We start from the raw sequence: 16,382 nt of genomic DNA, 5'->3' as shown, positions 1-16,382 counted from the left end.
ATATCATTTAAATTTCTTTTCTCACTATATCTCTATGTATATTTAAGTTATATACGCATGTATAAATATATATTTATAAAACTAATATTTTTATAAGATATAGTAGTATTTATATAAATCGAAATGATACATGACATTTGTAAATACATCTAAATTATTTTAAAATTATGCTGACAATAATGCGAACTATTTGCCAATTTTATTAATTGATATTATTTGTAAAAAATCTAACAACCTTTAACGGGATCTTTTAATATTAATGATTGTCTATACACACACATTCAATTACATATATACTAAAATGTTTTATATTTTGTAAAAATAAAAAAATAATAAACAAATACACATTAAAAAATCATAATAGTATAAAAGAACATATAAAATTTGTAAACTTAATGCATACAAGATATTAGATTAGTTAACAAATAACATTTGGTGTTTTCCATAAAAGAAAACTAGCTAGGACAAAGAGAAGAAGATCAACATGTTATCTTGAACAATAAGTTTAAGGTTTAGCCTTGTGAACAAGATCAGGTGAAATATCATATGTATCTGATCGAATGGCTTAGCTGATCTATTAATCATAAAATACCTCGCTTTTCCAAAAAAATCGCAAAAAACCTTCAAATTTTCAATACATTCATGTGCAAATTTTAAATACTTTTTTCTTGAAACACTTTGTAATATAGTTTTGATTTTTGGTATTTTCTCTACAGGAATCTTCACAGAAAATTGACTTCAATTCAAAATATCAGTAAAGGGGTGGATAGTAACTATTACTAATTAACACATGCACACATCCTGCATGATGAATTGCTTCCTCTGAAGCTTTCTCTATACACTTTAAGTTTGCTTACCTTAATAGCTCTATTTAAAACAGTGTTATTGTACACGTAAGTATCGTTTGCAGGAGTAAAGTAGGAACGGTGGTGTTGGTGAAGGAACGAGAGGAAGAGGTTATATTTGTGTGGCTGTGTAAGTCTTTGATTGTGGAAATGACCAACGAGGAGGCAAGTGGGTAACATAATTCCGTTCCTTCCAGGGAAAGAAGATGAAGAACGTAACAAAGAAGAAAACGGGGAATAAAAATGTTGAAACGGGGCATCTGAACCATTTCCATTGCCTTTAATTAAACATGACAGCCTTTGCCTGTACTTTATTTTTTCGATAAACTCTGCCTTGTACTTTCAATAAATAATTGATCCATGTCCGGAATAACGGTATGTTTCTTTCGAGAGAAAGAAAATTAAAAAAGAAAGAAAAAAATCAACAGTAAAATATGCATAATTCATAATTTTATATTTTTATTTCAATTTACTTTTTTTTTCTTCTCTATATAACCTAGATCATCTCTAATGAAAGTTTCTTAATTTATTTTTTTAATTTTTACATTACTTTTTTTATCCTCAAGATGTCATTCATACATAATTCTATTCGAATGATTTATATTTTTATATTTTTATTTAATTATGATATTATTATGTAATTGATAAATATTATTTTTTATTATTACAAAAATTTATAATTTCTTACCAAACATACATATTTTATTTTTAAAAAATTCTTATTATCACAGATTTATTTTAATAAAAAAGAAATTATAAAAAATAATTTTTTCACTTAAAAAACCTTTCAAAAAATCTCATTAAAAATGGGAAGTGATGAACTTATTCAAAGGACATTTCTTTCTGGTTGTTATGTAAAAAATTAAACGGTCGGAAATGGCTTTAAGTTTTAAATTTGAGAAGGTGAGAAATATTATTGCATAACGTAGGTGGGTTTCTATAAGCATAATTATATTCATCATACACACATTTAATTCTTTATTTTTTTCACAATTAGTACGAGGGAATTGTCACTAAAGTGAGTACAAAAGTTACGGGTAAATTAACTAGAAAACAACATTCGTGAAATTTATCAACAATAACATTCTTTTATAATAGTACATTTAAAAAAAAAAATCAAGAATATAAATTTGATATTTTTATCTTTGTTTCACCCATTTTTATTTTCTTTTTCTCTATCAACATTCAACACTCAACCAAACCCATGAAAAACATGAGGATGAGTCTCTGAATCATATGCCTCGGGACCAACAGTTCTTTAAAGCATAACGACTAGAAGTAGGGGACACTGGGACCGCACTTTACTAGTTTAGAGATTGAGATTCCTTAAAAATAATTTTAAGATTTCTTATTAAAATTTTATGCTATCAATCAACTATTACAAAATAATGATAAGTATAACAAAAAATACATATTGGTAAATTATGCCAACTTATGAAATATGTTAGTTTTAAAAAAAAATGTTAATTTCTTATTCAATGATAGTATAAATTTCTTTATATCGTCCACTTAAGTATAGATCATTCACTCATAAAAAAAATATTAGTATCAAATATCTTTTAAAATATTAAATACAGTATATATTTTAGTATGGAAATTTTAAACGTTCATGAAAATTTTATTAAGATAGATAAGAGAAAGATATATTGTTTGCAAACTTATATTATCAAACTTATCACACTTATATTTAATTCAAATTTAAATTTACAACTTTAATCCAAACATATATTATTTATTTAAAAGGAAAAATAGTTTTAAACTCTCAACTTTAATCCACACGTAAACTAGTTTATAAAACATTTTTCTTATCAAATCTTTCATTACTTTTCTCTCTCCTCTAAAATTTGTTGTATATTTTGTACATGCAACATCATTGTTTTTATAAATATTAACCAATGTTTTTAAAATATTAATTAAAAAACTAATTTTTTTTAATTCTTTAACCTGAAGTAATTGGTTAGGAATACCCTTAGTAACAAACAACAAATGGTTCAGATTCATTTAGTTCCTGCTGCATGGGTAAAAGGTACGTCAATTTGGAACATTACAGAGGGGTCGCTGTACTGAACAGCCAACCTGAGTGGTGTTGCACAACTGGATCGACCACGACAAGGTTGTGTGGTCTTTGTCCTTTGAGTTGCGGCTTGCACTTGTGGTTGAGGTGGGAAGTGGGCACAGCCACGAGATAGCACCCAAGAGTAATTCCAACCACATCTTCATAATCTTCAACGTGCCAATGGGACCGTAATTAAGCATTTTTAAGAAGGAATATACTGTAATTAAGCATTAAAATTTACATTGTTATTGGCTGTTATGACGACTGAGTCTTTGACAGTACTTACTGCTGATGATGAGGCTGAAGAACACAATAAGGAAAATGTCTAAAAAAGGTATGAACTAATATTTCAAGGTATTAGTTAAAAATAAAAATTAAATCACATTTTGATAACATATATTATACTCCATAACATTACTAATTTATTTTATTTATTTATAACTAAAAAGTCATTTCTTTATTTTTTAATCAATGTTTTTCAAATACTAGTACTTGTTAATAAGATTGATGAAAATATTAACACGAAGAAGGGACGGCTAATCCTTTTATGAGTTTTCTGCCAATATCAGACATTACCACTGACAAGTAAATTTTGATGGTGGACGAAAAGTTTGTAGTCAATTTGCCATGATTATTAATTTTCTATATAAAATGCGTATGACAAAAAAACTTGAGATGGGACCCGGACAACCTTGCAGATTTAACATGCATGCTTTTATATATATATATATATATATATATATATATATATAATTTTAACTTCTTTTTTTCTTTTCATAAACAACCAAATATAATAATTTTCAATGAAGATTTGAATCATAAATTCTTAATACATCACATTATGAAAGACTAACTTTTTTGAAACTAGTTTATTTTGCTAGACTCACTTGCCTTACCTGTTCCGACTTCAGTGACTTGATTTGTAGAGGTGAGTATTTGTATTAAACTAACTCATTAAATTAAATTAAAAAATTATACCTATTTTTATTATCATAATTTAGTTTGATTTTGGTTCTATTTTTTAAAAATGACAGATAAATTAAAACTTTTCAAACAAACATTATTTTAAGAAAAAAATTATTATGCATAAAAATGTAAAATAATTTTATCCATCATCTAACCCCACAAGCATTCAATAAATTTATTCATATTTATAATTAACTTAAAGTCATATCAAGGTTGACCTGTCATTCAATGACAATGTTGTACGTTGTCCGTTGTTTTTACCATGAAATACAATATTTAGGAGCTTGTGGAACCAATCAGTCTAAGATTTAATCTTCTAAGCCAAATTGAGTGAAGTATCATATGCATCAAATCGAATGGTTTTGCAGGTCGATTAAGCATAAAGTGTCTTCGAACTCTTAGCACATTCATGTGCAATCTCAAATACCTATTCCTTGAAATACTTTGTAATATAGTCTTGATTTCTGATATTTTCTCCACAGGAATCTCCACTGAGAACTGACTCCAATTCAACACATCAGTAAAAGGTGGAGAGTAACTACTACTAATTAACACGGGAACACATCCTGCATGAATTGCTTCCACCACTCTGGGGCTTGCAACTTCATACCCGCTAGGGCACAAGCAAAACTTGCTTTGTCCCATTAATTGGGTGTAGTTTTTGCCCTTTGGAAGATATTCATGAACTTGGATGTCGTTATCTTTGCCTTTCCAATGATTCAATAGGATTTTTCGAATATCACCGTGTTCTCTACCAGCAAAAAACGCTAGTATGGAGCGGTCATTTGGGCGTTGCCCCAAATTAGGTGGACCTAGCTTTCCTTTGGGCAAATACACTTCAGGTATCGACACATCTTTGTTAGGTAGGAATCCTTCTGAGGTGTTAGCATTACAAAGTACCCTGATGAAGTTCTTGAAGAGTTTAGGGTTGCCATATGAAACTTTCGGACCCTAAATCATCAAATAAAACATTTGTTACTAATGACTCTAATTTGTAAGAACAAAATTGATAATCACAACACAATAACGAAAAATCTCCTTAGATAACACCCAATGAAAAAAAGTGAAAACTAAAAAGAAAAAGGGAGAGTAAAAGAAGTAGTTTACAAAGGGATGGAATCGCTAAAAAAAGGTTAGTCTTTGATTGGTAAAGAAAAAAATGGAAATAGAGGAAGAGATGAGAATTATTTAGTTTGTTTGGTAGAGGAGATTAGAGTGAAAATAATTTAAAATTTGTGAAGTTCACTATATTATTTATCATCTATTTTTGTTCATTTCTCTATCTCCTTTCTCATCTCTTGTCTATTTTTCTTTATAAAAACATCCATCATTTTTATTTTATTTCTCACCTATTTTTACTCATTTATTTTATTTTTATTTATCCTAATTCTCTTCTCTCAACCAGATCAAATAGGGCATTAGACTTGTTTTATTAATTATTATATTCTTTATGCAGCTGAAATTGATGAAATGTCAATATAAATATAGTGAGTTTATACTAATAATTGTGAGTTCCTATGCTAACAAATATTTTTGTTTATTTCTATAAGAAGAAGTCAATACGTAGCATTTGTACATAAATTAAACCTATAATATTTATTCTAAAATTTACTTTTTTGTTAAGTCATAGACAAGTAAGAACTTAATACTTAATTTAGTATATGCTTTTTGTTGCAGAATCGTCAAGCAAAGCATTTGTTTGTTTTTATTAATTCATTATTTTACTACTAACAATTATAATCAAGTAATTAGTAATAAAATTAATATAAGAAAAAAGAGGGAGTAAGAAGAGCAGCCACACGAATTATAAGATAAGATATAATAAGATATTTACCCAATCGTGACATGATAGTAAGAAATGGTCTGCCCCTTCACTTCTATTCCAATAAGGATACTTATTGGCAATAACACCAATATAATCTTCCACTAAGCGTTGGAGGCGAATAGGTTCGTAGTCCGAATGCTTTCGAATAGGCTTGTAAACATAGTGAACAACATTGGCTATGCTGAAGGGAAGGAAGAAAACTTGTGCTTGATCAGGATGTTCAGCCCTGAAGTGGCTCCACTTAGCATCGTTGTCTATTTCATCAATGAATTGACCCTCAATGGAGTATATATCATTTGCTGGCCCATCATGCACTAATGGTTGCTCTCCCTCCTCATACACCCACACCTTGAATCTCTTCAACATCTCTTCATGACTCCTGTTTAAATATGGTGTTATAGAAAATAATTTGTCAGAACACCCACTAGCACCATTTCTCTGGCCACAAAAGTATATGAATTTGTTTTTAAATAAAAAAAAAGTGAGGATAAAAAAATATATTTTCTAATAAATTTTAACTCATAATAAAAAATGTGGTAGAAAACATTGTGTAACATGACATTTTTCTATTGAATATGCACTATGCAGAGTTATGCATGATAACCGGGGCCGCCACTTGTTTAATTTGTTTGTCTCTTTCTCGAGCTAAATCCGGCATCATCTAAATTCTTTTAAAAAATATATATTATTGTTAGGATGTTTTATTATTAGATTACAAATTATATAAGTCACAAAAAAAAGATTACAAATTATATTTTATTACTTTTTGTTAACTGTAAAGTTACATAATTAAAAAATATGTATATAAATATTATTATAAATCATTTGAAAGGAAATATTTAAGGAATTATAAAGAATTAAGAATATAATTTTATGTTTATTTTAAATTCCAACAAAATATGAGTATTAAAATATATAAAGTCTAAATTTCCTAAAAATATTGTTAACTAACGAAATTAATATTCAATTAAAATATCAAGTTGCACTTTAAGATTACTTCTTTTTAATACGTTGTACTAGTAATTAATTGTGTGAAATTACTGAAAATTATTTCTTTTAAAATTTTATATCAAGTCAATTATCTTAATGACAAATTGGTTACGTGCTCAAAACAAGAAACAACTTTCATATGCAAAGATAAGCTGTCTACAACGACTCTCTTAACTTATTCCTTCCTAGTTCTAACACGGGGTACCTTATTGGTTTATATCAAGTCAACTATATTAAAGATAGTGGTGGAAGGAATTGACATGTATAAAAATTTCATCAATAATTGTTTGATTTTTAAAAGTTTTTAAAAAAACAGAGCAAGAATTGTTGAGTTAAAACTTGAATATGAAACCATATAAAATTTCTACGCACTACCTTAATTATATTGATTATAACGAGTTTAGAAATGAAGACGACGATAGGTTTCAGAATTTCAAACTTAACTGATGAAAAGCGTGTGGATTCAGGTAAATGGATCCTTTGGGGACAAAATTTACTCTGTTGGCTGAAGTATAGTTCCTTGATCGGATAGATTCCTGAATTGAGGCCCGTGCTCGTGCTAAACCTTCTTCTATTTTCTCCAAACTTGGATATTTCTATATATCACAAGAGAAACACAAAATTAAAGGGTAGACAACCAAAGTACAGTAAAATAAAAGAATATCATATATATATACACACACACTTGAAATTAATGTAAGGAAAATTTCTTTGAACACTTTAAGGTTTCTTACCATAATAGTGCTACTTAAAACAGTAGTGTTATTGTAGCTTTCATTTGCAGGAGTAAAATTGGAAAGAAGCTCAAGTGGGAGGAGAGGTGGTGGTTGTAGTGAAGGAGAGGGAGAGGGAGAGGGAGAGGGAGAGGTTATAATATTTGTGTGGTTGTTTAAGTCTTTGATAATAGTGGAAAGGACCAAAGGAGGAGGGAAGTGTGTAGCATAGTTTTGTTCTTTCCAAGGAAAGAAGATAAAGAAAATAATAAAGCAAAACGCTGGGAATAAAAATGCAGAAACAGGGCACCTGAGAAATTCCATTGCCTTTGAACTTGATAGCCTTAGCCCTATAATTTTAGTGATGTGGAAAAATAATTGATGCGTACCCGGAAAATAAAAGTTATACTTGAGGTGAGACAGAGCGTAAGGAACTTGTCCGATGTGGCTTCGTCGTTATGCAATGAATTAAATGGTTCGTTCTCTAGTTTTAGTTTTGAGCACGTGAAACAAATTTGGATTCTCTAACGTCGGTCACATTCCAAAAACAGTCAATAATTTAAACAGCGAGGTCATAAAATAGATACAAAAAAAAAAAAAAAGGTTCTCGAGCATGCTTAATGATAAAGGCATGCTTCATTTGAGTATGTGTAGGGATAGGGTGGAACGATCGACAGAGACGAAAAGAATGACACGTAAAGATAAATATTGGAAATACTAAGGTGCCTACCTCTCTGAATGTTATAAATTTTGGATATCGTATCATATGTATTAAAATAAAAGATAAATATTGTAAATAATGAAATGCCATGAAAATGTGACAAAAGTAATTAATAACTTCAATTCTTTAAGTATACGACAAACTGTAAAAAAAAAAAAAGTATACAACAAGGTTTCAATTATTGGTTATACAAATAAAGTAATATATGTGTGAAGAGAAGAATTATTTCTTGGTATTTTATTTTTTAAAAAAGATTATTCTCATGATTTTGTATTATAGAAATACCTTGCTTTTTAAAAAGATTATTTATTTCATTAAATAAATAAACAATGGGATTGAAAAGGAAAAAAAATTAAATATATATATATATATATATATATATATATATACATATATATATTGTCTGTTACTTTTTTCTTTTATTTAGTTGCTTTTTTATTTAACACATTGCAAAAATGCAATGCACCTTTCACATTCTCCCTTAGATTTTTGTTTGGTATAATGTTTCTCTTGCATAGTTAATCCAAAATGAAACAGCAATAAGAGGACAAGTTTTGTTTTGTCTCCTTTGGGAACATATCCTTACACAGATTCTTGGTGGGATTGATGTGTCACAGTTATCCGGCCAAATGATAGTTTAGAGGTAATTTTGTTGGGATAAATTTTAAATAAATAAGTCACAAGATAACTCATGATTTTATAGTTTAAAATTGTAAATTATTTTATGATTTTTTTCTTTTTTACTTTTTAATTTTTTTAAAATATAACTTTAATGTCGTATTTTTTTATATTTTTGATAGAATTTATGACTTCAAAGTTATATATATATTTTTTAATTAAATTAATATTTTTAGTTTTAGTTTTATTGAATAATTTTTATATTTTTACATTGTTTTATTTAATATTTTTTATTTTTTTTTATTTTTGTATTTATTATTTTTTATATGTTTTATATTATTTTATTTAATATATTTTTTTATAAATTAAACACTAATAAAGTGAAATTATGATTATATGTACCACTTTAAAATTAAGCTCGTTGGAATGTATTATAGTTAGGGAAAAAAAATCCTTTAACATTAGAAAAAAAATAGAAAATATTAAAAAACATATTAAAATATTAAAAAAACTAAAAATAAAAAATATTAATTTAAATAAAATTATTTAGGACTTCTATCAATAAATATATATATATATATATTATATAAATTTATAACTTCAAAGTTATATTTGATAAAAATTAAGAAGTTGTAAATTTTTTATGACTTTAATAGAAAAAAAAGATTATAAAATGATTTATGACTTTTAACTAAAAAATTATAGTGTATCTTAGGACTTACTTTTTTTAGGTATTTATTTAAAATTTATTGTCATTTGATAATTTTTTTTTATAAAAAAAATACCCCTAAACAGTTGATTCCCCTGACAATCGGACACAGAATTGGATTGTTAAGTGCCTTTGGTTTTAGAGAACATGTGTCACTAGTTACGTAAATTTACCATACATAAAAATTTATAATTGGATATAGTGAAAAAATATTTAAATTATAAAAAATGATTCAAATATATTATTTACTCTAAAATATATCTATTTATTATAAATTCTAATTATATAAAATAAATATTTATCTCATGTCATATACATGCAACATGTTAATAATATCAACATGTTAAATTCGTATTAAAAAATTCCCTACTATGTACTTCTTCTTTTTTTATACCAGGCATTGGTTGGGTAAAAAATAGTGCGTTTCTTTTATTTCTAAAATATACTAGTAACTTTTTTCTTTTATTTATCTTAAATGGAAAAAACAAATTATCATCCATAACCATAAGTTTATTCTGACATTAATGTTTTTATTTTCCTATGCACCCTCAATATATTTTTATTCCAACATTAATGATTTTATTTTTCAATGCACCCTCAATATATTTTTCTGGTGTAGGGCATTAATGATTTTATTTTTCTATACACCCCCCTCCCCCTCTCACATCGACTAAACGATAAGAATGAATTTGTGCTATTTTCAATTTTGAGTCATGGTGAAAGGTGGGGCATACTTCTGGAAAATTCGCTGATATGCTATATGTAAAGTTCTGTCCATTTGTGGAAACGAAACTGAATCAAATGCCTGGGGACGAGAAAATTTATAATTAATAATTCTTGCATATTATTCAATTAATTAATTTGTGCAATTGAATCGAATGCCTGGAGTATATGTCTTTGATTCTGCTTTTTATATTAGCAAATTGTGCCTTTTTACACATAAGCCACGTATTTTACGAAGCTTTCAATACCCTTTCCACACACTTCTCTTTTTTTTTTTTTCTTTTTCTTTTCTTCATTTCAATCACCTTTCGTCGTTATATATGAAGCACATGAAAGTGATATGGAACCAAACACCCATATAGGTCACAAGATGTACACAGGGGGACAGCTAGTTCCAGATGCCTCAAAAACAATGGTTTACTTATTCTATAATCTCTCTCGTATAATTCACAATTAAAAACAAATTAGTATTTCTTTGAAATAAATTAAACCAAGCACCTCTCGTTTAAATTAATTAAGGCAGCTTCTTTGCCAGCATCATTTGCGTAACAGTCAAATAATAATAATAATAAACAAATGGCTCAGATTGATTGAGTTACTTGCTGTGCGGGTAAGAGATATATAAGAGATACGTCAACTTCGGAAATCACAGAGAAAGGTCCCTCTAATTAACAGGATATTCATTTTGTTTTTCTCTTTTTATTAAGTAAATGCCATTTACCATCTTGTTTTTTTAAAAAGAATGTATTAGTCTTTTCTCTTATCACTAATAATTTTACTTTTTTGGATTCAGGTTGTTACTTTTGCGATTCCATCCAACCAAAAATCAGTGAATTAAAGTCTACTTAATTATATTTTACATTAAATGGAAGCTAAATTATAGAAAATAAAAATATAAAGAGAAAGAAGCGAAGGTGAATGCTACAGTGAATTTGGACCGGGGAAAGATAAGATGAGTGGAATCAAGTTATTGTACACGAGGCTTTGAAAAAATTGTTTTAATTTATAATGCATTAAATATAATAATTTTTATTTAATAACTCTTTCATAAAACGTTAGAAAAAATTATCGAAAAAATGTGTAAAGAGAAATAGTGCACCCACTTCACAATTTGTACAGTTTGTAATGATTACACTCTGCTTTCACTATTATTGATCTGATTTCAGTGATTTGAGGGGTTGCATGTTGCATCCCCCTGGCGAAGACAATGGGAGTGGCTTTGCTGTTGGCTTTAATGACGACACTGACAATACGTACTGTTATGATACAGTGAGGGAGCTATCAAAGTGGAGGAAAATATGTAAATAAAAAAAAAATACAGCATTTATTAGTATTTTAAAGTACTGATTAAAATTTCAAAAAATCATTTCTACAAAACACAATATTAAATGTTTTGATATATTTTTATGGTAGTTTTTCTAATATTTTTATTTTATAAATTTTTTAATCTCCATATTTAAGATGCTTCTTAATAAACTTATTCAAAAACTAGTGGGCGGCTAATCCTTTTATCGGACAATATCATGTATGAACATTGACTAAACCAATTTTGATGGTGGAGGAAAAAGTTGACCCTCATAATTCTTCGTATAATGTCTATAATGGTGGAGTGTATTTTTATAAAATGTCAATAAGTGTTCCTACTACATTAATTAAAGAATTATTTTTTTTATTAAGATACATAAGATTGTACCGTTCGTAATTTGTTATATTTTTTAATTTATTAATGAATGACCTAAGAGACTAATTAACAAGATTTTTTTTTAATTCTTTGTTTATGGAGGAGTCATTTAATGGATACATTTTCCTCAGTGGATTCTTCAGCGTCGTGGACAATCATTACGGTCACCGTCATAACAAGTCATAAGAGTTATTATCCTTATCTTCATCAAGGGACCACGATGCTCTTTAATTCAACTGCGAAAATAACAGCCTGATAGTGCAGCTTTAATCCCAGAGGTCAGGGACCATGCTGCTTCTGGAAATAAATAAATAAACCATGAAAGTTTTATAAAATATGCCATTCGATCTAAAATGCATTAGGCCCACTTAACTTTCGCATGGCATAAAATCCAAATCCCATGGAGAGAGAGTAGTAATGGACTAGCGGTTTTCACCTTTTGGTCCCCATAAGAAGATCAGACGATTTTTGTCGAGAAATATTTCATTTCTTTAATTTGATTTCATATTTTTTTTTTAAAAATTGTTCAATTTTTGTTTATTCCGTGACATTCAATATTTATTAGAAATCCTGAGGTTATAGATTAAGTGGAGCTCACACAAGCTATCGATGTTGGTTTCAACTTGTTTACTTTTGCTTTTTACTTTTTTCAAATCGTGTCGTTAATTATGCTTCACATATTTACTTACATTCAACATTTTTTTAGAAAGAGTTTAATATTCAATGTATTGCCTGTGCAATTTTTTTTATATAATCAACTAATTAAAAATTATCTCATATTTGTTATTATAACATTTATTTCATCATTATTTAACAATAGAGATACTTTTTCCTTTATAAACAAATAGTGGTGATGTTGTTATTTTATATTTTTTTTCTATATAAATGTATAGGCAAAGCAATAGTATGATACATAAAATAAAACACTTATATTTATAAGTTTTATCAAAGATTAACATACTCATTCAATGAATAAGAATATACGGTTAAATATTCTAAATTGTATCGAGAATCAATAAATTCATAATTTTAAGAAGATTTTTAATATGGAATGCATTGAACCTCCGTTTTATGCAATAGACGACAACTGGGAGATTAAGGTAAGTAACTCAAAGAAATATATGGAAATCAAGGTATTTCTGTTCTGGTTAGATAATTACTATTATACACAAAGAAATCAATGTAAGTTACTCAAAGTCAGTTGGGGAAATTAAGATTTGGGAGGATAAAAGAAAGATATGGAAAATGGCTGGTGATTAATTATGAAGCAATCAACTTTATGTTTAGCCTTCTCAGCCAAATTGAGTGAAGAATCATATGCATCATATCAAATGGTTTTGCTGGCCGATTAATCATAAAGTGTCTTCGAACTCTTAACACATTCATGTGCAATCTCAAGTACTTTTTCCTTGAAATACTTTGTAATATACTTTTGATTTCTGGTATTTTTTGTACCGAAACCTTCACTGAAAATTGACTCCAATGCAGCACATCACTGAAAGGTAGAGAATAATTATCACAAATTATTACGGGCACACACCCAGCATGAATTGCTTCAACCACTCTGGGACTTGCAACTTCATGCCCACTAGGGCACAAGCAAAACTTGCTTTGTCCCATTAATTTTGTGTAATTTTGACTTTTTGGAAGATATTCATGAACTCGCACTTCATTATCTTTGTCCTTCCAATGTTTTAAAAGTATTTTTCTAATTTCTCCATGGACCCCTCCTGCGAAAAAAGCCAATATAGTGCGGCTGTTTGGGTGCTGGCCTAGGCTCGGCGGACCTAGCTTTCCAACAGGCAAGTACACTTCAGGGATGGACACATCTCTATTTGGATGAAACCCTTCTGAAGTGTTAGCATTGCAAAGTGCCCTAATGAAACTTTGAAAAAGTTCAGGATTGCCATTGGAAACTTTTGGAGCCTGTTTTCATCAAGTAAAGCACGTGTTACTTGTGGTTTTGATTTACTAACACAAAATTGCTAATCATAACCATACTTAAAAATTTCCTTTAAAATAACTAAACACCAAAGTAGAATAATTGTGGAGATAAAAAGAGAAGTAGCTAGCAAACATGACAAAAAAAAATTGTCATCAGCAAAACGTCTTAATCATTAGACTTGTTGTCTGTATTAAAATAATTTTATATATTAAAAATCAAAGTATTAATATAGACATTTTACCTAAATGTTAACAAGATAATGTATGATACTAGCTACCAGACAATGTTTGTTTATTTTAAAAAATTGATAAATAAGGCTACAAAAATTTTACGTATTACTTTCAATAGTATACAACAACATTATTGTGCTTTATAATAAGAGGAAAATTAAACAATAACAATAGTGGGTCTATCAATAGAATTAGCTACTGAAAATTAAATACAATACTATATACATTTACTTACCCAATCATGACACGAAAGCAAAAAATGGTCTGCACCTTTGCTTCTATTCCAGTAAGGATATTTATCTTCAATAACACTAATATAGTCTTCAACCAAGAGTTGCAAACGGACAGGTTCGTAGTCAGATTGCTTTAGGATAGGCTTGTAGACATAGTGAACCACATTGGCAATGCTGAATGGAAGGAAAAACACATGTGCCTCCTCAGGATGTCTTGCCCTGAATTGGCTCCACTTATCATTATTGTCTATTTCGTCCATAAATTGACCTTCAATCGCATATATGTTGTTTACTGGACCATCATGTACTAATGGTTGTTCCCCTTCTTGGTAAACCCACACCTTGAATCTTTTCACCATCTCTATGTGGCTCCTGTTGCCAACATTTTATATTAGAATAGAATTTGTCAATAAACCCCATTACGTACGTTTTCTTCTTGCTGTCACTAACTCCAATTAATACGTTTGAAGTAATGATATATTTGTCCAATATTTTTATTTATAATTAATGTGATAAAAAAAAGGTCTCGTGGATCAGTTGCCTCAGTAAAAAGGTTTTTATTGTTACAGTTTCATTAAAAATTATGGAAAGTTACACAGTTAATTACATTTTTTAATTAAAAAATTAACTTCTGATTTCTTCTCTGGCGTCTTAAGGGCACTTGTTGTTTATTAACATGCTTTTTAATTATTATTGTTTTTAACAAAACTTAGGTATAGTTTAGTTAAGTGTTGTTTACATTGTTCTTTAATTATATAGTTTTCAATTCTATAATCTACTTAATCCTTTAATGTAGATTTTTATTATGTAGATTATTCAAGTGTTCTAATTTTAATTGAAAAACAACACAACAACACGTAAGAAACTGTATTTAAGTTTTTTTTAAAAAAATATTACAATAAATGCGGTAAATAAATGAGATATGAATAATATACTAGTAGTACTACGGAGTAACTGTTAAATGAAAGACAGCACGTGGTAACATTAATTGCTAGTTCTACGGTTAAGTAGTAGCACTAATTACAGTCATTAATAAAAAGATAAATTAATTGAAGGTGGCTCAGAAATTTTGAGTTTACTTAACTGGAGAAAAGCATGGGGATTTCGGTAAATGGATCCTTTGGGGACAAAACTTTCTCTCCTTTGTGAAGTATAGTTCCTTGATAGGATATATTCCTGAATTGAGGCCCGTGCTTGCGCTAAACCTTCTTCAATTTTCTCCAAACTAGTCAAGTCCTTCTTCCATAAGCAAAACCGAAGAAATATAAGTTAGAAATGAAAACATTAAGAATAACATACAATGATAGGATAACATGCTCTCAACAATATTATCTCAGACAAGTTAAGGTTGTGTACCTGAATGACACTACTTTGAACAGTGCCATTATACATGTAATTGTCGTTTGCAGGATTAATGTTGGAAAGAAGCTCAAATGGTGGTGGTGGTGGTTGTGGTGAGGGAGAAAGAGAGGTTCTAATATTTGTGTGGTTGTCTGAGTTTTTGATAGTGGAAAGGACCAAAGGAGGAGCAAAAGCAAAGTGATGGGTAAGATGGTTTTGTTTCTTCCAGGGAAAGAAAAAGATGAAGGAAAGGACAAAGAAAAACAGGGGGAATAATAGTGCAGAAATAGAGCATCTGGAGCATCCCATTCCCATGGCCACTAAACTTCTTACAGCGTTTATTTACTTTACACTTTCAATGGTATAGTTATACTTATATAGCAGAGAAATGCTGCAGTACCGCGACACGTGATACTTAAGATGGAGCCGCAAGGAAACTTTTCCCAAGTACTTGCCTCAAACTGAAAAATTATAATAAAAAAAAAATGTTTCGAGCACGTGAAATAAATAAATTGGATTGCATTTGCATTTTGTATATATGCGTCGGTTGAGTTTAAAAAAGTAGTGTTATAAAAAAAAAACTAATATAAGAGCTAATTTAAGTTTCGTTTGAAGTTTAAACAGCAGTTTATGAGCACAAAATTCAAAATGACATAGTACGCTTTCATTCAGTAAGTATATACGAAAAGAAGGAAAAAGAGAAGATGATTAATGTAATAAAAAATATAATATTATGATTAGCTGAAAACAATGGCCAATTGATTTGTCTGCTATAAAATCTCAGCA

The 16,382-nt window shown here is 28.7% G+C and overlaps 2 protein-coding genes across 5 annotated transcripts; both read right to left on the bottom strand.

The window, feature by feature from the left end:
* Positions 1-4,032: 4,032 nt before the first annotated feature.
* Positions 4,033-7,919, bottom strand: LOC100780563 (xylogalacturonan beta-1,3-xylosyltransferase). Of its 3 annotated transcripts, none has more exons than XM_026126542.2 (4): positions 7,785-7,919; positions 7,127-7,278; positions 5,702-6,071; positions 4,033-4,818 (listed from the first exon to the last, which is right to left on the bottom strand). In XM_026126542.2, exons 3-4 carry the CDS (start codon positions 6,056-6,058, stop codon positions 4,144-4,146), a joined length of 1,032 nt encoding a protein of 343 aa, XP_025982327.1. In that variant the 5' UTR covers positions 6,059-6,071; positions 7,127-7,278; positions 7,785-7,919; the 3' UTR covers positions 4,033-4,143. The 3 variants fall into 3 exon arrangements, with proteins under 3 accessions (XP_025982327.1, XP_040867088.1, XP_006600735.1); XM_041011154.1 differs by having other exon boundaries at positions 7,706-7,862; XM_006600672.3 differs by having other exon boundaries at positions 7,417-7,855.
* A 5,184-nt stretch (positions 7,920-13,103) lies between these two features.
* On the bottom strand, positions 13,104-16,061 carry LOC100780035 (probable glycosyltransferase At5g20260). Of its 2 annotated transcripts, none has more exons than XM_006600671.4 (4): positions 15,612-16,061; positions 15,340-15,491; positions 14,258-14,627; positions 13,104-13,773 (listed from the first exon to the last, which is right to left on the bottom strand). In XM_006600671.4, the coding sequence occupies exons 1-4, from the start codon at positions 15,909-15,911 to the stop codon at positions 13,108-13,110; spliced, it is 1,488 nt and encodes a 495-aa protein (XP_006600734.1). In that variant the 5' UTR covers positions 15,912-16,061; the 3' UTR covers positions 13,104-13,107. The 2 variants fall into 2 exon arrangements, with proteins under 2 accessions (XP_006600734.1, XP_003550810.1); XM_003550762.5 differs by having other exon boundaries at positions 15,340-15,494; positions 15,612-16,055.
* Between the last annotated feature and the right edge of the window lie 321 nt (positions 16,062-16,382).

Source organism: Glycine max, chromosome 17 (assembly GCF_000004515.6).
Source record: "Glycine max cultivar Williams 82 chromosome 17, Glycine_max_v4.0, whole genome shotgun sequence".
NCBI classification, from domain to species: Eukaryota; Viridiplantae; Streptophyta; class Magnoliopsida; order Fabales; family Fabaceae; genus Glycine; species Glycine max.
The sequence above is the reverse complement of the archived record's forward strand: the minus strand, read 5'-3'. Positions and strand labels throughout refer to the sequence as shown.

Coding starts and splice junctions, on each gene's coding strand:
- LOC100780563 (XM_006600672.3), bottom strand. CDS start 7,719: ATGGAATTTCTCAGGTGCCCTGTTTCTGCATTTTTATTCCCAGCGTTT. Junction 7,279..7,416: donor TTTTAAGTAGCACTATTATG/GTAAGAAACCTT, acceptor TGTGATATATAG/AAATATCCAAGTTTGGAGAA. Junction 4,819..5,701: donor TACTATCATGTCACGATTGG/GTAAATATCTTA, acceptor TTGATGATTTAG/GGTCCGAAAGTTTCATATGG.
- LOC100780035 (XM_003550762.5), bottom strand. CDS start 15,911: ATGGGAATGGGATGCTCCAGATGCTCTATTTCTGCACTATTATTCCCC. Junction 15,495..15,611: donor TTCAAAGTAGTGTCATTCAG/GTACACAACCTT, acceptor TGCTTATGGAAG/AAGGACTTGACTAGTTTGGA. Junction 14,628..15,339: donor AATCCCCATGCTTTTCTCCA/GTTAAGTAAACT, acceptor TGTTGGCAACAG/GAGCCACATAGAGATGGTGA.